At 39.1% G+C, this 20,597-nt stretch overlaps 2 protein-coding genes, 3 long non-coding RNA genes and 3 other non-coding genes across 9 annotated transcripts; 6 read left to right on the forward strand and 2 right to left on the reverse strand.

The window, feature by feature from the left end:
- Nucleotides 1-263: 263 nt before the first annotated feature.
- On the forward strand, nt 264-4,025 carry LOC103984208 (uncharacterized). 2 transcript variants are annotated; one of them, XR_010486839.1, is made up of 2 exons: nt 264-1,228; nt 3,322-4,025. It is a non-coding gene; the product is annotated as an uncharacterized LOC103984208 (long non-coding RNA). The 2 variants fall into 2 exon arrangements; XR_671634.3 differs by having other exon boundaries at nt 264-704.
- LOC135613293 (small nucleolar RNA Z101) lies at nt 393-494 on the forward strand. Its single transcript, XR_010487275.1, has one exon. It is a non-coding gene; the product is annotated as a small nucleolar RNA Z101 (small nucleolar RNA).
- Nucleotides 671-772, forward strand: LOC135613294 (small nucleolar RNA Z101). Its single transcript, XR_010487276.1, has one exon. It is a non-coding gene; the product is annotated as a small nucleolar RNA Z101 (small nucleolar RNA).
- Nucleotides 889-976, forward strand: LOC135613295 (small nucleolar RNA Z102/R77). The gene has a single exon (XR_010487277.1). It is a non-coding gene; the product is annotated as a small nucleolar RNA Z102/R77 (small nucleolar RNA).
- Nucleotides 4,026-4,410: 385 nt separating the features above from the next.
- LOC135612218 (uncharacterized) lies at nt 4,411-9,502 on the reverse strand. The gene is made up of 4 exons (XR_010486840.1): nt 9,364-9,502; nt 9,085-9,230; nt 4,966-7,214; nt 4,411-4,869 (listed from the first exon to the last, which is right to left on the reverse strand). It is a non-coding gene; the product is annotated as an uncharacterized LOC135612218 (long non-coding RNA).
- On the forward strand, nt 7,904-9,532 carry LOC103984397 (uncharacterized). The gene is made up of 3 exons (XR_010486841.1): nt 7,904-8,458; nt 9,157-9,305; nt 9,399-9,532. It is a non-coding gene; the product is annotated as an uncharacterized LOC103984397 (long non-coding RNA).
- A 5,023-nt stretch (nt 9,533-14,555) lies between these two features.
- LOC103984209 (calmodulin-binding protein 25) lies at nt 14,556-15,507 on the forward strand. The gene has a single exon (XM_009401664.3). It carries the CDS (start codon nt 14,665-14,667, stop codon nt 15,313-15,315), a length of 651 nt encoding a protein of 216 aa, XP_009399939.2. The 5' UTR covers nt 14,556-14,664; the 3' UTR covers nt 15,316-15,507.
- Nucleotides 15,508-15,582: 75 nt separating this feature from the next.
- Nucleotides 15,583-18,983, reverse strand: LOC103984398 (CO(2)-response secreted protease-like). The gene is made up of 11 exons (XM_009401877.3): nt 18,882-18,983; nt 18,632-18,726; nt 18,463-18,560; nt 18,243-18,395; nt 18,030-18,141; nt 17,408-17,960; nt 17,223-17,323; nt 16,890-17,132; nt 16,693-16,807; nt 16,388-16,601; nt 15,583-16,207 (listed from the first exon to the last, which is right to left on the reverse strand). The coding sequence occupies exons 1-11, from the start codon at nt 18,960-18,962 to the stop codon at nt 15,654-15,656; spliced, it is 2,319 nt and encodes a 772-aa protein (XP_009400152.3). The 5' UTR covers nt 18,963-18,983; the 3' UTR covers nt 15,583-15,653.
- Nucleotides 18,984-20,597: the final 1,614 nt, after the last annotated feature.

Below are 20,597 nucleotides of genomic sequence, written 5' to 3' on the forward strand. Positions count from 1 at the left end.
ATTCGAATTTCTTGTTTCCGAAACAAAGAAAGATGGAATCAATCCCCTATTAGATGTGTTTTAAATCTGGAAAAAGATAGACTAAATCCTACCCGACTCAGTTAAAAGACTAGGATGCTAACCCGCTGAGTCGAAACGGCCCCGGCCGACTCGATTGCGACGGTTCAATCTGACCAGAACGGACGGTCCAGATCGTCACGAGAACAACAAGAACCCTAACCCTAAATCTTCCCCACACTATATAACCGAGTCCTCTCCCGCCTCTGTCGCCCTCACGGGATCTCCCCGAGTCGCGTCTTCATCTTCTGGATTTACTGCCGTCTCTCCTTTCTCCTCGGTTTATGCTTGATTTGATGTTTCCTTTTTTTTTCTCTCCGTTTGATCTGCTTATCGGTGGGCAAATGAGGAGTCCGTTAATTTTAATGGGTAATTTGCGTCTGAAGCATCTTTTGTGATGTTGCACTTCATATCACCTTGGAGATCTGATGCCCAATGTTCTAACTCTCTATTGTTTATTTTCTCATGCAACGAGGATGTTTATTTGCGGTGATCGTATTATCTGATTTCCTTTGTTCTTTCAAGATGGATGATGATGGATTGATGATATTGGGGGAGAGATGATGATGAGTGATTAGTTTCCTTTTTTTTCTCTCCGTTTGATCTGCTTATCGGTGGGCAAATGAGGAGTCCGTTAATTTTAATGGGTAATTTGCGTCTGAAGCATCTTTTGTGATGTTGCACATCATATCACCTTGGAGATCTGATGCCCAATGTTCTAACTCTCTATTGTTTGTTTTCTGATGCAACGAGGATGTTTATTTGCGGTGATCGTATTATCTGATTTCCTTTGTTATTTCAAGATGGATGATGATGGATTGATGATATTGGGGGAGAGATGATGATGAGTGATTAGTTTCCCTATTGGTTTGATAGCCGACATGATGGCTACCATTGTATTAGCTCTATCTGATCCCTCTTTTCCATCACATTTTATTTCATCGCCATCGTCTTGTTTTCTTCGATGATCTATTAAAAGTTTTATTCTTTTTGATTTTTGATCTATTTTTAAAGTTTTATTTTTTTTATTTTACTTTTCTATTATATTTGGCTTTTCCAGAATAAAAAATAAAAGGGATTGGTATAAATATTAAAACTATTTGTGTAATTTTCCCCTGAAAAAGGAAACTGCTTTATACCTCATTCGATTTACACTTTAGCGTTTATTTAGGTACTTTGCTTTTATCTATTTTTTGTTGTTATATTCTTTTTTGGTGGAAGTATTTAGTATATTTATCAGTGTTATCTTTTAACCGCATTTTAATTAGCGTGTTATTCATGATAAGTTGTTCAAAAGTTAAAATCAAATATATTTTTAAAAGCAAAGGAGTAAGATTTAAATTATTAATTTTATAATAATGTTAAGCTTCTTGTGGGATATATGTTAAATCAAAATTTAGTTGAATAAATATAAAAATTACAAAATTTGGATTGATTTAAATTGCATGTTGCCAGAAAAATAGAAGAATTAAATTATTACCTTGCTTTCTTAACTATCGACAAATGTATTCGCCTCATGTCTATGAGATCGAAATAATATAATGAAACGAAGGAGATTATTTCATGTACTTGAAATTGATATAAAGAAAGGACTGACTGAACTTGAAAGAAACTTACAGTTTTAGTGTTTTAACCCTTTTGGCCCATATGAGAGGTTCCCTCTTTTCATGCACAATCAGTTTAAGTGCACTGCACTTAAGTTGATTTTCCAGCTACATTTCTTCCTGTGCGATCCATGATCTGTTGTAGAAGAACATGACCTAGATTACTTGTCATTTTGCTTGTCCAATAACATCTTGTATATAAACAATTCGGTCATTGTTCCATAGTTATTCATTTATGGTGTGCAATTTTTTCTTATCCATGCAAGATTCTGAAGATATAAATTTTATATGGACCTTCATATCTTAATATTGGTACATCTTCCATAGTGTTGATTATTACATGGATTAGCCCTCAATATTGATCCTGAACTATTTTACTTTATTCTTGAGAGAGACAGAACAACTGATGGAATCAACAGATCTAGTTTACTTTTTTATGTTGATTTAATGTGGGCAGAGGTTTCTCTTGACCAATTTTATTAATAGTTGGGCAATGTTTGTGATTGGAAGTTCTTCATAGCTGTGCAGGGCAAGCCTAATTTGTATTTGCATTTGTTGATGTGTAATCAGCAATGCTTTTTGTATTAAAGGGGATAATGAGAACATGTGAAGAACTACTTGATACCTACTTCAATGACAACTAAAGAAAAATGCTCTCCTGATGTCTGTTGTGCTGATGATACCTATTTATCTTTTTGATAAAGATCGTATGATCTAACAAGAGCAGGGAAAACACTTGCCTGCATACATATATATGGGTGTCATGAACTTGTATCAGATGAACAATGAATGCAGGTTTTTGGCACACATCCATTTTATTAATGAGCCCTCTTTAGTCTTATAAAGATGACCCATTTCCTATCCATTGGAATCCTTTGGAGAGCAAAGGGTTCTCTGAAAAGGTTAAGTTGGTGGTCAAAAGCAGACTCCACTAAGAATGATTGTAATTTAACTACCTGTGCATGTGAAGGCCTATATATTTAGATCTCACGGCACCAAAAACAAGGGTGCAGCTTATCTAACTTTTACGGTCTTCCCAAATTTATATCTTTTGGATCTGGAATCTAGAGGACTCCAGGACAAAAGTACTTCCCATTGCAGTGTTGGCCTACAAATCTAAAGACTAAACCAGGCCAGCTAATCTAAATCTAGGCATATATGTTTATGATGCAATAGCTGGTGACTAGTTAGTAGGATGATTTTTACATTCAGTCACATGTCTTCCATAAACTAAATCAAATTGCTCTGTGAAGCAGTCAGAAACTTGTAATAGTCAATTGTTGATCACATGATGGTCCATCTCCTAGTTCCAACCTCCACCCTCCAGAAAACTAGATCAACATATTGTATTCCTCTTGTCCATAAACTAGTTGCTTTTAGCAGTATGCATGCCAAAATAAATCACAGGAACTTTGCAGTTCTGTTTTCTTTCAAATGTAATACTCTTTTGGGTACACCCGAATAGCAGTAATTACTTCATTCGGTTACTGTAATTCTGTATAAATTCTTACAATGTATGCAAACATTCTGATCCTTGTAGCTCTGTTACAATGTGGAGATGTTGTTTGGTTAGAGCAGCTGTTTGGTTTTTCTTTGAGATGTTGTAGTTACCTTTACATCTGTCTGTCCTTTTAACTACTAGTTTGTTATCTGCTGACAGGTTCAGTCATCCAAGTGCATGAGACATTGCTATGGTGAGAAAAGCTAAAGGTGGCTGCATGCTTCAAACTTGTTCTCACATGGTGCTATTTATTTTAGTCCCCAAAAGACGTGCATAAATCTGGCACTCCATCTTTTGACGATCTCATTTCTTCTTTGCATCCAACAACCATGAGAGCCGGTTCAAGAGCTGTGAGTATGCTGTGTGTTCTCTTTCTTCTTCACTTTCATCTCTGTTCTACATCCAGTCTGCCCCTCGACAAGGAGTTGATGAGAGGAAGTTGGCAAACCAGAAAGCTGCTACAGCATTGGTCATCAAATTCTGCTGATCTAACCAGCTCGCATGCAGTAGCTAAGCAGCCCGAGAAGGCAGTCAGGGCAGGCTTAAGGAAGATGCCTCCAAGCAGGTCGAATCCAACACAGAACTAGCAGAAGGGATCTGCTAGACTGTGAAGGGAGAACTGAATGATCTCCTTCCACTGTTTTTGTACTGAGTTCATCCAGCTTTAGATTCTTCCCCTCTCTCTTTGCCTTGTTGGCAAAGTAGACCTGTAGATGATGATGTTCTTTTCTTCTCCTTTCTCTCATTGTTTATAGAGGTCATGCCTCAGAATTGTAGAACCTGTTAAGTTGAGGATGTTTTACTTTGGTAATCTACTGTATTATACTAGTCATCAGTCAATGAAGAATTAACTTTATTTTGCAGTGTCATGCTTGTCTGTATGAATCAGTGTTCAGATCAAACTGATAAACTCATGAACATTCATCAGATGCCAGATGACATTGTTACCAGAAAAAAAATAACTAATCTACTGTATTATACTACTCATCAGTCAATGAAGAATTAACTTTATTTTGCAGTGTCAAGCTTGTCTGTATGAATCAGTGTTCAGATCAAACTGATAAACTCATGAACATTCATCAGATGCCAGGTGACATTGTTACCAGAAAAAAAAAAACTAATCTACTGTATTAGACTACTCATCAGTCAATGAAGAATTAACTTTATTTTGCAGTGTCATGCTTGTCTGTATGAATCAGATGACATTATTACCAGAAAAAAATAACTATCTTAATTATTTTTATAAATAAATTTCCTTAATATGTCATATATGTATATATAATGTGGGTCATGATGATATTGTATTAATTTAATTGAATTGAAGGGATACATATGCCATATCAAAGCTACGAGGGGCAAATGCATTGTGATAAGTAAAATGCTGGAATCAGCTCCAAGCAATCAAATCATGGGAGAAAGAGACAAATGGGGTTTTCTTGATAATCCATCAAGTTCAATCTTGGAACATCCTGTCTTTAGTTGCTTGTCCTGTAGTCGTAGTTGATGCCACCAAGGAATTCTCATTGGAGTTGGAAAAAGATGACGAAGATACTGACCTCATATGCTGCCCATCTCAAATTGTCATACATCAAATAGAAATTTTCACTGAAGATTCTACTACCATAGTAATGAAGACTTGTAACCTTACTGACCTGCTTCAGGCCATCCACTGTAGCAGCTCTGCAAAAGCAGTTCTTTACTTGCCGCCTGTCATTAAGCATTTCATCATATAATAAACATATATATGCACCTAAACAAAACAACTTTTCAATAGAAACAAAGACAGAAAACTATATATCTTACTTCTCTTTTAAATCTAGTAGTCAACAAGATGAGTTGCTTGAATGAGTAAAGCGTCTGCCTCAGACTCTCACTTCACAGTCCGGGAATCATACTGAATCAGAAGAAACTGCAACATTTCCAGATTCTTAACCTTCGATTCCTTCCAACCACACTGTATTGTTTGACATCCAGATGAAAATGACTTGTAAGCTACAAGGTGAGCTTTTAAAATGCTTGCCAACCTTGGAATGTCCGCGTAATTTTTTGTCTTCTGGCAGAACTTGTGGCTCATAAATATTAAATGAGGAGTTGAGATCCCAAACCTTTGGATATCCGAATATGCGCTTGAGCTAGGATCTAAGATGCATCCTTGGATCAACTCTTAGCTCTCAAGATCTGAGTATACGAAGTTGCTCATAGCCTAATTAGTTTCATTGAATCAAACTCTTTTTCTTTTGTTTCTCTTCTGCAGATTGCTTAGTATAACAGAGTATGTCTAATTTTCTTAAATTCTGGAGTAGAATATCCTGGCATCATAACCTTTGAGCTCACTAGAAGTTGTTCTTCAAGTCCCTCCAATATTTTCTAGCTAATTTGTACTGGAATCTCTCCAAGTTTTCAGAAACCATTTTACTGGGCATGATCTCGGTTAATGTCTCCATCAAATTTGCTACCGTTATTCTGAAGTAGACAGGTTTTCCCAAGAAAATTATGAGTTCATAGTAGAGATCCTTTTCGGTGTTGTTCATCTTGGTTGCTAAATCTTCGAATGATGAGTGCTCCAAAAACTGGAAGTAGCATTGTGTCCACTGCGATTCAGAGGGTGGTGGTGATCCAGGATGCATCGAAAGAGATCAGTTCCAGCGCGATCAAATGGGCCATTGATGGCCTTTCCCTTCAACCTGGTGATGAACTCACACTCTTTGGAGTTCTTCACCAGTTTAATACCCCCAGTACGTTGTCTTTCCTGAGAGCTAGGAAATTAAGTAAGAACACACAAGCACTTGTCTTTAGAAAAGAAAACCAAAGAAACAGTGGTAAACCGAAAAATCTATCAACTGAGCTTTTTCAATACATGAATTGGTCTACCTCTCATTAGCTTTAAAGTTTCTTTTGGTTTCAGTGGGATACAAAAGCAGTGTAGACTCAAACTCCATGTTGGCAGCAAACAGTGATATCATCAGACAGGAAGTTGCAAGGAGGGAGGAAGAGTATCGGAACAGTGCAGAGAACTTGAATATTAGCCAGCTCTATGAATCAAAGAAGGTACATCACCATGGTAAAATTAAATGTTTACATCAATGTGTTCATGATTAGATGCTATCTGAAGTCTTTAAGAAGTAATTCTGACATGAGGATCAACTGTTGTGCAACATTCGTGATTCAAGATTCAGTTGCGACAATCCACAAGCAGTCAAATTTGAGAAGAAAAGGTTGCTAACAATCAATTGTTTTGTTGTGGGGATGTCAGATTGGGTTTAGCATAAGTGTGGTTGCAGAATCTTCACCAAAAGAAGCTGCTCTTAAAGCTGCCAATAGGCTGAAGGCAACATGGATAATCCTTGACAGGTTAGACAAAATGATACATTTCTTCTTGGTATGAAAAGTGATAACTAAGTCTATTTATGTAAGCTTTAGTTCATTACATTTCAGAAGTGGGCATTGATGCACCAAAAGAAAAGGGAAAAGAAACATAATAATGGACTCATGCACTAAAGGTAAAAGGCTGTATTAGCATTGACAATTGCAAGCATAGTCTTCTTGCTGAAACCCAAAGAAGCTCCCACAAACAAAAATTATTCTACTTTACCAAATACTCTCGAGATCAGTGACTTTTCCCACACGTAGTAGTCTTAAAGATCAACAAAAAAACCTTTTATGGATTTATTCATTAGAATGCTATTGGTTTTACATTTGCAGTTTGAAAACTTGACTCTTTTTTTTGGCAACAGGCAGATGAAAAAAGACAAGAACTATTTCATGGAAAGGCTATCTTGTGGCATATATAGGATGAAACGCAACAGTTGCGTCGAACTCTTAAGGGAGCCGAAAGTAAACCAAAGAAATGATGAATTTTCAAATGAAAATGTAAGCAAGATCATAAGGTACAATGAGATGATAACAGGGACAGAGATAGAGCCACTAGCCTCTAATATTGTACTTGAATTTACTGATGATGATGATGATTATGATGATGATGATCTTTTCAGTGTGGACATATCGCCAGGAGGTAAGCCACCCTTTTCTTTGATATGTTGATGCACCTGCTCCTATATACAGAATAATCTTCTTAGGGATACAGAATAAATTAAAAAGTTTTAGTATCAAAACATGCTTCAGGTTGATAACAGATTCCAGCCTAGAATTTGTAGAGAATTTTGAGTTGCCAAGAATAACAGAACTTAAGATTTCCGATAAGAAATGACCAACATGCTAATCGACAAGTGACTGCAAGCCATTAGACAAGAAACAAGTTGGTCATTCATTTCTAAACAATAGGTCTGCACATTGGCACATTTCTTCCGAAGTTATTGTTAGATGTAGTTTAAATGTATTCTGACACCAGTAGTCCTTTGGCACACATTACTTTTAACACTTGAGAGCACTCGGTTTCTTCTGCAGCTGCCAAACTCATATGCCTTGTGATATGATCAATTCTAGCATTAGAGATATGATCAATTCTATGATCATGACTTGATCATGTTCATATGCCTTGTGATATAAGTAGATTGGATCAAGAGAAGAATGCTCGTCTCCAAATCATTTTAGGTTGCCACCAGATGCCAAAGGCAATAAATCTCCACTTTTATATAGTAAGGCTAAGCATGTTAAATGCAGAGAAACAATTAAGGTTGTGCATTTGTATATACGTATCTTCACATGCTTTGTGTAAGATCCAGCTTGATACTAAAATATCAAAGAGATAATTACTTGGCTAATATCAACTGGAATTTCTCAGGTTTCAGGAATTATGTGGCACAGCATTCTTCAATTCATCTTCAAGAAGAAGATAATTACATGAGCATTCAAATAGCAGAAGAGGATAAAGGGTCATTGGGTTTCAAGATGCAGATCACACAAAATGATAATGATGACATCAAAAAACAAGAAACAGAGAATAATAATATTGCTGAGGAGACACTAATATATGGATCAGAATATCCCATATGTAAACAATGCGGCAACCGAAGACAAAAAAATGTTTCAGTAAGGGAGTTTACTTATGCTGAGCTCTACACAGCAACAAATGGATTTTCTAAGAAACATTTCCTATCTAAGGGAGGATTTGGATCTGTCTATGGAGGAACGCTTACAGACGGCCAATGTATTGCTGTCAAGCAATATAAACATGTGAGTTCACAAGGAGAAACGGAATTCAGGTCAGAGGTTCATGTTCTTGGCACACTTCAGCACAAAAATGTGGTCATGCTACTGGGTTCATGCTCCGAAGGAAATCACAGGCTTCTTGTTTATGAATATGTCTGCAATGGTTCCTTGAATCAACATTTATCAAGTAAGATATGGTTTACAATATTTGTCTCTCTTCTTTTATCTGACAACCGCATAGTTTCAGTAAGAACCTTTCTGTGATCCTTTCACAATGATAACATCCCAAACTAAGTGGAAAGAAAACTACAAATCTGTACTACTTATTTGAACAACTTTGCATGTGTGACTTAGATGTTTAAAGTTTATGCTCACGAATTTTAGAGTCCAGTAATCTTCAACTTCAAGACCCTTATTATACTATGTACCAACTATTCCCTACAAATCTATTTGGAGATCTGATCTCTTGAGTAATCCAAATTACCGATGTCAGAGAGCTTCATTCCATTGTGGATTAAGTTGACTGCAGTACATGTGAATACAATTATAGCAGTTTCAATACAATTATATTTGTTTCAGATCAAAAATACATGATAGAATTAGTCGCTCATTTGCCCCATTTAAACCTTAGAGTTGTGATAAATTAATCCATTTTTGCCATCATTGTTTTTAAGAATCATCACATGCATATAAAGAACAAGAAAACAAATGAGCCTAGTTCCATGAAGGTCTTCCTAGACTAGATGATTTCCAGGAAATCCTGTAACTACAGCATAAAAGGGAAAGAAAGAAAGAAACTAGACAATAACTCACCCCTGTTCACTTGACTTTGGTGATTCCACAAGATCATAGCATTAACCTGTACAAACACATTTTTTCCTGCAGAAAGCAGCCCATATATTTTGAGTTGGGAACACAGGATGAAGATATTGCTGGGAACGGCAGCAGGTTTGAATTATCTGCACCAGAACAACATAATCCACAGGGACATGAGCCCCAACAATATCCTTCTAACCCATGAATATGAACCTATGGTACTGAATTTCAACTGTAAATCCTCAGAGAACTTGTAATAGTGAATTGATAACTTACATAATTTGAATCTCTATTTCTGCTGGATGCATCAGCTGGGAGATTTTGGGCTTTCAAGAAAACAACCAGATCAGTCTTGTTCTTTGTCGGAAAGCAATGTAGTTGGCACATTTGGATACTTGGCACCAGAGTACACAGAACGGGGCAGAGTCTCAACTAAAACCGATGTTTATTCTTTCGGAGTAATCTTACTCGAGGTGATCACCGGTCGGACTACCATCAATAAGAATTTGGAAGATAAAAGCCTTGTAGGATGGGTATGTCTAATATTGTATCTATCTCTTACCTTCTTGTATCTTCTTCTCTAACGATTATGTTTCTTTCTCTACAGGCAAGACCACTTTTGAGAGAAAGGAAATACCCAGAACTGATTGATGAACGAATTCTCGATTGTCATGACCTGCACCAACTGTTTTGGATGATTACTGTAGCTGAGCAATGTCTAAGAAAGGACCCTGATAAGAGGCCAACCATGGAAAAGGTAATAAAGAAAGGCTCTATATTGATATCCACATAAATCTACTTGTTGTGGTTCCATAAATTTTAGTGTCAGTAATATGTATATTTGCTCCATTACCATACAAATATGATGACCGAATAATATCTTTGTAGTGGAAAACCTTGATTGAAACTTCCCCAGTTCTATGTACAATACACAAATAAGCTGAGTTGCAAGAGCAGCATCCTATATTCTCATGGTCAAAGTACAGTACGAATTAAGCATCTGTATTTTTACATAGCCTAAACATGGTGAGAATTATATTGTTGACAGTCTCATGTCTGCCTTTAAAATCTTAATTATGTAGCAATATATCACAGTGCAAAATATCCTCCATCCCAAATCACTATGAACATTTAGCTGAAAAAAGTAGTCCGATTCAGTTATCTAATGCTTGGAAATGTATATAGCAAATGCTGACAGACATATGCAATAGCTAAGAAGAACATGGGTCTCATCAATTGAATAGTTTATATTGCAGAAATCAGGTCACAGCCAACAATATGGGCTACTTCATGTACAGAATAAGTTATTAGAAATCAGTCGATCTATGGCAAGAGTCCAGAGTTAGAAGCAAATTGAGATGAGTATAGTCAAGGAAAGATGAAGAATTCAGATTGAGCAACAAAACTTTTTTAAGAAGAAAAATCCTGATATATTTTACAGAATTTTAGCTTTCAATTAAATTGATTTTTGAGTTAATTTCTTGATTCACTTATTTAAGGTGGAATACATCCTAAAATGCACGATCGATGGGAAAACAGTTGGTAGCATTGATGATTTCTCCCCACCACACTCTTCAATTAGCAGCTTGCCAATGTCAAATGATTCACAAGGTGAGCAAGAAACACAGGAGCAGGAAACCCCAAGATCAGATATACTTTCCAACAACAGGTCTCAAACAAGTGAATCTCTATCAATAGCATCATCAATGGCACAGAGTTCCACATTGCAAAGTACATCCATGAGTTCTGAAAGTTCTTTTTCGAATAAATTAAAAAGTATTTTGAATTTAAGGGCAAAATCTTCAAGTCATAAAATATTGTATGATGAAATGCTCAATTAGTTTCGTGCATACAACCAATGTAGGCATGTCTGTAATTCTCTATTGGTAGTAAAAACTTCTAATTACATGTATTTAATCCCTTTATTGGTAAGATGCAGATAAAAATATCATCATTCTTAACATTTTTTTCTGCTTATGCAAAAAAAACAAGAATGATCAAAAGGCTCTGATGTTTTTGCAGAGTAGATCATTTTTTTTTCTTAACTAGAAATTTAACTAGATGAACTCAGTTCAGATCACATAGACCTTAAAGTAGATCTTTTCTGCTGATTTTAGAATATCAGCCAGTGATTGTCATTATTCTTAGGCAATTTTTAAATAATGTTTTGAATCCTATTGTGAGTAGATGAAAATATTTAGACTCTTTATGATAAGACCATGTGACTTCTAAATGTTCAGTTTAGGAAGTACTAACCTGCATGGTTGTAATTGTCTTCAAGTCCTAAATGAAGCAGGAAAGTTCTTAATGAGTCCTTTCAGAGGGAGACCCTTTGGGAGAGGAAAGGTGGGGATTCTGCATGAAGACATGAACAGAAATAAAGTTAGGCCATCTGACCTCATTTATCCTCATTTCTCTATTGTCTATTTATGCATTTATTTTTCACATTTCATTGTAAATTAACTCAGCAAAATTCAACTAGATATTTATCCTACTGGAGCAGCCCATGACAAAATTATAAGTTATAAAAATAAAATTGCATATATATATATATATATATATATATATATATAATACTTCCAATCTTGGAAATGAATTCCAATTGCTAGTGACCATTTTCTTTCCTGCCTTATAATGCAATTAAGCTTGAGGTTTGAACAACTAATCCATCTTGTTATTCCAATTATGATTTAGTCAAGAAGCCTCTGGTGTTCCCCACCAACCCTAGTTGACCAAAGTCATGGTGTCTTGGTTGATACAATTCATTCCTTGCATGACTAATCTTCTTTTTCACAAAAAAAAAGAAAAATCTAATAAAAAAAGATCATCCAGGAGGAAACCAGAAGGCAATTGATTATGCTCAAGTCATCTTCAATACCAACAATCAAAAGGAGAAGATCACATAAGACTGCTTAGAGATCAGCAGGTTGGCCAAGTGGGTGACCAGACCTAAAAAGACAGGTTGAAGGAATGTTTGACTGACAGAATTATCGGAATTAGTATGATTTACCCATCAGTTACAGCATACTTGCTTAGTTAATGACTTAAACCCATAACAATTAGTTCAGGTTACTTTATCATACTACCTGCCATAATTAATTAAATTATTAATAATATGATTTGCCCAAAACTAAACCTAATTGCCCTCTAGACTGCATGAACTCAAAAGAAGTTGCTCTTTGCAAATTATTACTTTTGAGTTGCCTCCTTCCATTTGATCAGCAACATAATTTGGACTCACAAGTAAATGAAAGAAATAAGAAAGTTCAAAACAAAATATCATTAGATAAAAGAAGCAGTTGAGAAAGCTCCACAAGATGTTCATGATTAGAGACATGGACTCATCTGGGTTTAATTGCATCCCAAATACCTACTGATTTAATCATCTAAAAGCAATTGCCACTAACCATCTCCATTAAAAATGGAAAAATAAATTCAAAAGCAAAAACAAAGTAGCAGAAAACAATGGCAAATAAGAAAGAAAAGAGAAAGATTTACCAAATACTACACAATGGTGGTTCTTATTTTCAAATCACAACCATCAAGCTGATAATTAATGTTTCTCTCTTTCTTTAACATATCACTAAAAGAAACCATGCATGAGGCTTCTAGACTACCTTACTTTATCAATATTTATGAGCTTATGGGTTGAAAATAAATCCAATTCTTTAAACCAACTTGACTCATGCTCTTGTCAAACAGTATTAATTGAGACCCAAATTCCTGTGGATGTAATCAAGATTCTCTCAGAACATTTTATAATCACGATTTTAGCTAGGGTCCTCCAAAAGTTATCAAACAAACTACCTCTTAGTGTCTTAAAGTTGAAGCTTCAAGCATAAACAATTCATATATATCTTATACAAACATCAAATCAAAATCCTTTGCCAGATAATGGAAGTACTGAAAGAATTGTTTTCAATGACATAGGTCATGCACTGACCCTCCCCAAGCTTTACAAGTCAACACTTACTGACTAACCTCACATGACCTGTCGTCAAAGGGGACAAGAGCTACCTACACCCCAAAGTCAGCTAGTACTGCCCTTTATCTGTCACCAAACCCTTGGATGAGGATGCCCACAGGATGACAGGAAGGTTTCCATGCCATTAAACCTCTTGCTATTCCTACCTGAGCAGTGTCCTTGGATCAGAATAATGTTGATATTGATGTCAGTATCTGATATTTAAATCAATGTCAGATGGTTTTTAAGGGTGCAACATGATGAACAACTCAAGGAAAGAAGCTTAAACCAAGATGGTGGTTGGGTTGGGCAAGTCAAAGTGAAAGATTCGCACATGATCAGTATTCCATATTCTTAGTCATGGCTTACTGGATTGTGAAGTCACAGTCTCCAGGGGAGGAAATAGGTGACAGAGTGAGTGAGAAGCTGGTGTTAGAGATGGAGCTGGTTATTACTCAGCTTTCAAAGAATTGTCAATGGAAGGTTTCAGTGGATCACTGCCTTGTGTGCTCTCCAACCCATGGTTGTCCATTCTTGAGGTAAGCAGGGCATGAGAAAGAATACAGTAATATTGTCAATTGTAGTAATGATCTACTGCATCTGTTCAAGAACTTCAGGCAATCAAAATTTTTTTTTTATGGCATATGCAATTAAAATTATCACCACAATTGTGTATAATAACGTAACAAAAAGATTTTAATTAGATCACACTATAAATAATAATCTCATAAATAAATAAATAAATAAATAAGCAAACTAAATTTTCAAATTTTATATTTCAAGACTGAAAATTTTGAGATTTACTTCAACGAATGTGATGAGAACGCCAATGAAGTCAAGTCACCCCCGAAAATTTCAGAGATGCTGGTTCGGGCGCCACGTCACCTCTAATATCTTTTCCGTGAGAAGAAGGCGAAGCGTCGACTGAGTCGGGCATCCACGTCACAAGCCGTGCCACCCCTGAAAATTTCACGGGCGAACCACCCTTGCACAGTTGCGTTTTTTGTGATGCGAGAAAAGGAGGTGTGATGGCGGGAGGGTGGAAGCAGCAGATAATAGCCATCGAGTGGGCATCGAACGGCTGCGATTGGACCTAAAACGTACCAAAAATTGGACGGTGTCTGGCCCTTCTCACTTTGCACGTGTCGCTTTCCGGATGTAGCGGATGGTTCTCTCCACGTCACTGCTGGCGCACTTAGTTCTCCCCTCCCTTCCTACCGATAACACCATCCGCCTTTACCATAATTCCAAAGAACACCCTCCTTTTCTACCGATAACTCCATGGTTGGTATGTAAATAACAAAACTTTGGGGGGCTATTATTCTTTTCCGACGACAAAAAGCTCGATAAGAGGACTGACGTGTCACCGCGGCAGCAACGGAGAGCAAGACTGTGACCGTGGGTCGCACTGACAACGCGGCTTCACGGTCACTCGGACTAATTTATTTGAACTCCTCGGGCGCAGACCGCATCTAGAAGCGTGACGTGGCGGACCAACGCGCTTTCTCCTTCCCACCGCCTTGTTAAGACCCCTCGACGGCCCATCTCCTCTCCCAGCTCGCTCGCTTCCCAGCTCCAATTCTGATCGATCGCGTTCTTCATCCTCGAATGCTATGAGAAGCATGGAAGAGATCTTCTCGGCGTTGGATGCGACGATGTACCGCCCGGAGTCGGCGTGGATCAGCGAGGCCTCCGCCCGCGAGAACGCGGCCCTCACCCGGGCCCTCCAGATCTCCCTCTCCGACACCACCACCACCACCTCCTCCTCCGCCTCCGCCGACACTCTCTCCTCCCCTCTCCTCCTCCTCAACCAACAGTTCATTCCCCCCTCTTCCTCCTCCTCCTCCGCCGCCGCCGCCGCCGCAGACGCAATCCTCCACCGGCGGGGCGCCCTCGGCCCCGCCCCCGCGGGGCGGGTCTCGAAGCGGAAGTCGCGCGCATCGAAGCGGTCTACCACCACGTACATCGACGCCGACCCCGCCAACTTCCGGGAGTTGGTGCAGCGGGTGACGGGGGCCCGGCTCGAAGGTGATCCGGCCGTGCCGCAACTGATGAGACCCGAACTGGTGCGGCCGGCGGTGGGCACCCGAGCGGATCCGCAGCAGATCTGCCTGCCCACACTCGACACGTCGGCGTTTTTACTGGACACTGGCGCGGTTGCGGTCGCAGTACCGAGCAACGACAGCCCGTTCGGCCCGCCGCCGGTTTTTGACTTCGACCCGCTTCTCCCGGTCTTCCCGACCCTCGAGTCGTGGGCCATGTAGCAGAGATGTTCTTGAAGGCGTCCGATATGAATCGGACGGTGTTGATCGGTCGTGCAACGCTTTGGGGTGGATGTAGTGGAGGCTTTTGTCTTTTCCTCCTTTCTTTTTAACTTTTTTGTATTTTATATTAATTGTGGTAAGTGTAGTGGTGTTAGTTATATTTATGAGAATATAAGTATATAATATTATATACGATGAATGTTCTTTTATAGTTAATATATATTTTAATTGACTTACCATTAATCTCAAAATATTAAATAACGAGAAAAGCCAATTGAAATCAGAAATAAAAAAAAAACATGTATATAAATACAATAAAAAAAAAATTATAAAAAGGATCACATAACATTCACTGCAAAACCATTGCGAACTGTGTGGCCCCCATCCGACCATGTGATCGACCCATATCCATAACCCCGGCTTGCATCGTACGCATCAAAAGATACCTCATAAGAGGCCTTCATCCATCTCTTGGTGAAAGCCAGCCTCTCAGGTGAGACTTTGACCACGATGCCACTTGGAGCGTCCACAGCAGCAGTGTAGGTTGAATTTGCCGGTCCAACATTGGTCACTGTCCTGCTCACCTTCACCACTGTCTGCTTGCCTTCAAGCTTGGCAATGGAGATGGAGGGGTAATTGATGTTGGATATGAGGTCTTGTGTGGGGTCAGGTGGGCAGCTAAAGTTGGTGCCAGCGATGACGGACCTGATGACTTGCTCCTTGTACCCATAGTAGCAGAGAAATCTCAGGTAGTCTTCTGTGGTGGTCTCAAACACCAGTCCTGGACTCAGAGCTCTAAGTGGGCTTATTTCCCCTGCCCCCATGTCATGGAAGCTTGCATTGGCTCCTGAGTTGCTTGTGAGGGGCTTCCCGAGGTTGTTGGTAATGGTAGCTGCACAACAATGAACCATGTAAACTCATGCAGCAGCTACTTGCTTGTTATTGGCAATGGTAGCTGCAGAACGGTTGATTGTTCCTGGAGGACTTTGAAGATCACTTTTTATGCCATTGCCAATAAGATGTTTGTCAATTTTCGTATGAAAAAAGGAATTCCTTGCATGAAACAGCTTACCTGTTGTCATGAGTGCTGATCTTATCATTGAAGGAGACCATCTTGGATGAGATGATTTGATGAATGCAGCTGCACCAGCCACATGAGGGCAAGCCATTGAGGTGCCTGACTTGATGGCAAAGCTTGATGGTTTCTTTCCTACTGGAACATCTCCAATGTCAGATGAAGGAATTGATGCTGCAACAATGCTGACCCCTGGAGCCATCACATCAGGCTGTTCCAAGCAAGCCATGGAGCTTAGAGACCATTCATGGACATGTATTGGTTCCGTCTCATAGAAACACAACATAAGCTGAGATTTAAACCTTAAGAATGGCTTCGGTGAGCCCTCCAGGACCCCTGGCTGAGAAGTATGCCACAATTGGTGCTGGTTTGAACTCCTTCGCATCCTCAGCTGGCAGAATGACAGCAGAAGGCTTTCTGCATCCATCATATCAGTGGATTCAGATGCATAACATGTTTAATTCGGCATGAGATTTAGCTCTCTTTCTCTGTAGCTTACTTGGTGGAATTCATGTACTCGAGTATCTGAGCTCCAACATCATTTCCAACCTCTGAGAATGGGAAGCTGCCGGAATCAAAAGGCACTCCTTTCTCATCCTCATCAATCAGGATCAGCCCTTTAGCTCTGGCTCCTTGAGCCACCAGCTTCTTCACTCTTCTTGTCACGGTTGGATCGGTGCCGACGCATACTATGATCTTCCCGGCAGTCTTATCAGCATCAAGTGATCCAGGATAGCAGTTGCTATGAATCAATTGCACAATGATGGAATGAAGATTTCAGAGCACAAGTGGAGAGAGCTATCCACTACTAATTCAAGGGTCATGAAGGTACCTTGCTTCTGATACTGGTGTAGACTCTGCTGCTACATCTCCACCAAACACAAGGGGAAATGAATCTGAGCTACTGAGATTGGAGAAGTTTATAGCGAATCCCTGAGAACATTAATACTTTATCATATTATGACACATTGATCACTTTCTTGAGATCAGTTTCCCAAAAGTTTCAGACTAATTCACCTTCAATATGCTTCCATTACCAAGAACGATTTGTGATTCGAAAGTCCTGTCAATGCTGGAAGCTGCAACTGTGAGGATCCATGGAGCTGAATTCACCACAGTGTAAGGATCAGGTCCATCATTTCCACCCGAACAGACGACCATAACGCCTCTCTGGTTGGCATGGAATGCACCGATAGCAATGGGGTCACTGAGGAAATCCGTCTGGAACGCGGAGCTCATTCCGATCGATATCGAGATCACGTCGACGCCGTCATCGATGGCGTCGTCGATCGCTTTCAACACCGTCGAGCTGGCACACCCGCCGAGTGAGCATGCCTTGTAAATGGCAAGTCTACTTGAAGGAGAGCCTCCTTTGGCTTCCCCTTGCGCAATGCCATAGTAACTGGCATTTTGCACCACTGTGCCAGCTGCTGTGGATGCAGTGTGTGTGCCATGGCCTACAGAATCCCTTGCTGATCCAAAGCCATTCACTTTGATCGTGTGGGATCCGTTAGTTGCAGGTCGGATTGATTCAGCTTGGCTGGTGTAGTATCTTGCACCTATCAGCTTCCTTTCACCATGGATAGACTAGATGATGCTTATTTAGATCTGAGGTGATAGTGATCAGAACAATCCGTACCTGTTGCAGTCTGGCTTCTTGAAATCAGATCCTTCCATGCAAGTCCCTTTCCATCTTGAAGGTATCTTCCCCATCCCAGCATCACTGAAACTAGGTGATTCTGGCCATATCCCTGCATCAAAAAAGCATCTTATACACCATGTAAATGATCTTACAGCATGGAGAATCCAAGTCATTGGCCTGTGTTCGGACAGCTCAGAATGGAGCACCAACCAGTATCAATGATGCCAATTATGACATCATTAGAGGCTCTATCATGGAGTCGCTCCGATCCAATGCCGGATTCTGCCTCCAAGAAATCCCAAGAGCGTGTGGTGTGAAGACGAAGAATCCGGTCACGGAAAACCGACACCACCCCGTCGTAGCCTGATCTCAAGCATACAAGAGCCAGTGAGGACAGAACCGTAGGAATCAACAGGAAGAGGACACCAACCAGATAATGAAGCAGCTTCTGTCTCAGTAAGCATGGCTGAGAACCCCATGAATGCATGATGGTAACTTTGTGTTAGGGACACTCTTCCCTCTTCATCACTGTGATGGACCAACACAAAGATTAAGACTGGGTCACAGGTCGGTGGTGATCGTTCCCAACATTCAATTACCTGGGAATCACAGAGGATAGCATCTGCAGGTGAGATGCTTGCAAAGCTTCTTGGTCTCCACCTTCTGGTATGCCTCCCATGTAGACCACATAAGGCTGAGGTTGAAGACAAATCCAGAGGTTACTCTATGATCTACATCTTTAATGACAATTGTTCAATGAACACTGCCATTGATCCTTCGTGGTGATGACTAAATATTACTTCAGAGCAAAGATATGAACTATTGGTGTATTGATTGAAGAACAGATACCTCTGGAGCCTGGTTTGAGATAGCAGACACACAGAGAGAGGTGAGAAAAAGGAAGAGGAGCTGCAAGAGGAGTGCGGCCATGGCAGATGACAGGATCAAAGTTGCTCAAGCAGGGGAGGGGTGCATTTGTAGGCTAGTTTGCTGAAGACTTTTGCACCAAGGGAATTTGATTCATGTGCAGCAACCAAGCCTTTTGGTTGTTGGTTCTCTTTTTTCATCCTTTTTCTTTTGATTATTCTTCTCCATTTCTCACCTTCCTCTAATGTTTTCTTTTTATCGCGGTTATGGATCGAAAGCAGCAGGGAGTTAACCTGCAAGAATGAAGCTGTAGTAGTTGCTCCTCAGTAGCCTGAACTGTTCGTTTCAGTAACTTCAATTTGTGCTTCTTGGCATGCCATTGATTGATTGTTCTTGCAGAACATTGCACTGTGACTAAATCTTGCAGTGACAGTCATCCAATGCGTGCACAAGGTAGGTTGTGACTGTAACATCATTGCATGCCACAGCATAAAATTCTTCAGACTTGGATCACAAGTAGTTCTTCTCAGGCCAATTCCTTAACCTTCTCTCTTCCTTTCTACTCATGATCTAGCAAGATCTTTAGCTTTAAGGGTTCTGTTACTGGATCAGTGAAGAAGAAGACTAGCTTTGAACAAGAAAAGATTGCGGTGCCACGGACTTTAGATCCAAGATTGGAGTGAAGCAGGTAAAGTTCAATGCCACACATGATCAAAGCAGAAGAATGCTTCACATCACAGATTCGGTGGTCCCTTTCATGGCTGTCTTAATCCTTCATCGTGTCAAAGATCTTGTGATGCAATGTTTGGTCTCAAGCTCATCAGTAATCTCAGTCTCATATCAGAGCGTAGCAGAGAAAGTATTCCTTGCGCGCCAGTGAAAGCAATGGACACCCTGCATGAATCTTTGCTTCCATGTGTTGCATGTAAAAGTTAGAAGTCCATCAGAAGCAAGGAATTGTTTCTGCAAAAGGACAGGATGAGGAAGAACAGGTTTGAGGATGTTCAACAAATTTCTGTGATGAAGGTTTTAACCCTACAAGTAATCATCAGTTACATTTAATGATCAAAATCTAATTATTGTATAATAATTTTATATAATATATCAATCATTTGAAAATTTTAATGATCAAAATCTAATTATTGTATAATATACCAATCATTCGAAAATAATCAACCAAAGAACACTTTGTTTGTATGCAATGAGACTTACTATAGCATAGGTTGTTTGATTAGTGATGTATTAGGGCCCAATAAATAGGATATTACCCCAACTGAAGCCCAATATTGGACCCATTTGAAATTGAGGTCCAACATGTTGATTATAATTCTCCCAATTTAATGAGAGCCTATAAAGCAATTTTTTACTATTTATTTGGAACAATCATAACTTCTCCTTTGTTTAAGACCACATCATTTTGATCATGAAGTTATATTTTTCCAAAGATAAAAAAAATTTGATTGGGTGACAAGCAATGAAATTATGTTTTAAAAAAAATCTTGCATGATAAAATTTTTAATTAGCTTATCTAACATCCTCTCTCGCATACAAGTCGGATTAGGTTCAACGTATGAACGAAATGTAAGCATTAGAGAAGAGCATTACACGAGTATTGATTTGAAACTAGAAAGGATACATATAATAATCCACTACGATGTCATCAAAAAAAAATAATAATAATAATAATAAATAATATTG

Source organism: Musa acuminata, chromosome BXJ2-5, assembly GCF_036884655.1.
Source record: "Musa acuminata AAA Group cultivar baxijiao chromosome BXJ2-5, Cavendish_Baxijiao_AAA, whole genome shotgun sequence".
NCBI classification, from domain to species: domain Eukaryota; kingdom Viridiplantae; phylum Streptophyta; class Magnoliopsida; order Zingiberales; family Musaceae; genus Musa; species Musa acuminata.

Excerpts from the sequence above, each read along its gene's own strand:
- LOC103984209 (XM_009401664.3), top strand. The coding sequence starts at position 14,665 with ATGAGAAGCATGGAAGAGATCTTCTCGGCGTTGGATGCGACGATGTAC.
- LOC103984398 (XM_009401877.3), bottom strand. The coding sequence starts at position 18,962 with ATGGCCGCACTCCTCTTGCAGCTCCTCTTCCTTTTTCTCACCTCTCTC. Across the intron at positions 17,961-18,029 it reads AAGAAGCCAGACTGCAACAG|GAAGCTGATAGGTGCAAGAT; the intron begins GTACGGATTGTT and ends CCATGGTGAAAG. Across the intron at positions 16,602-16,692 it reads TCACCGAAGCCATTCTTAAG|CCTGATGTGATGGCTCCAGG; the intron begins GTTTAAATCTCA and ends TGCTTGGAACAG.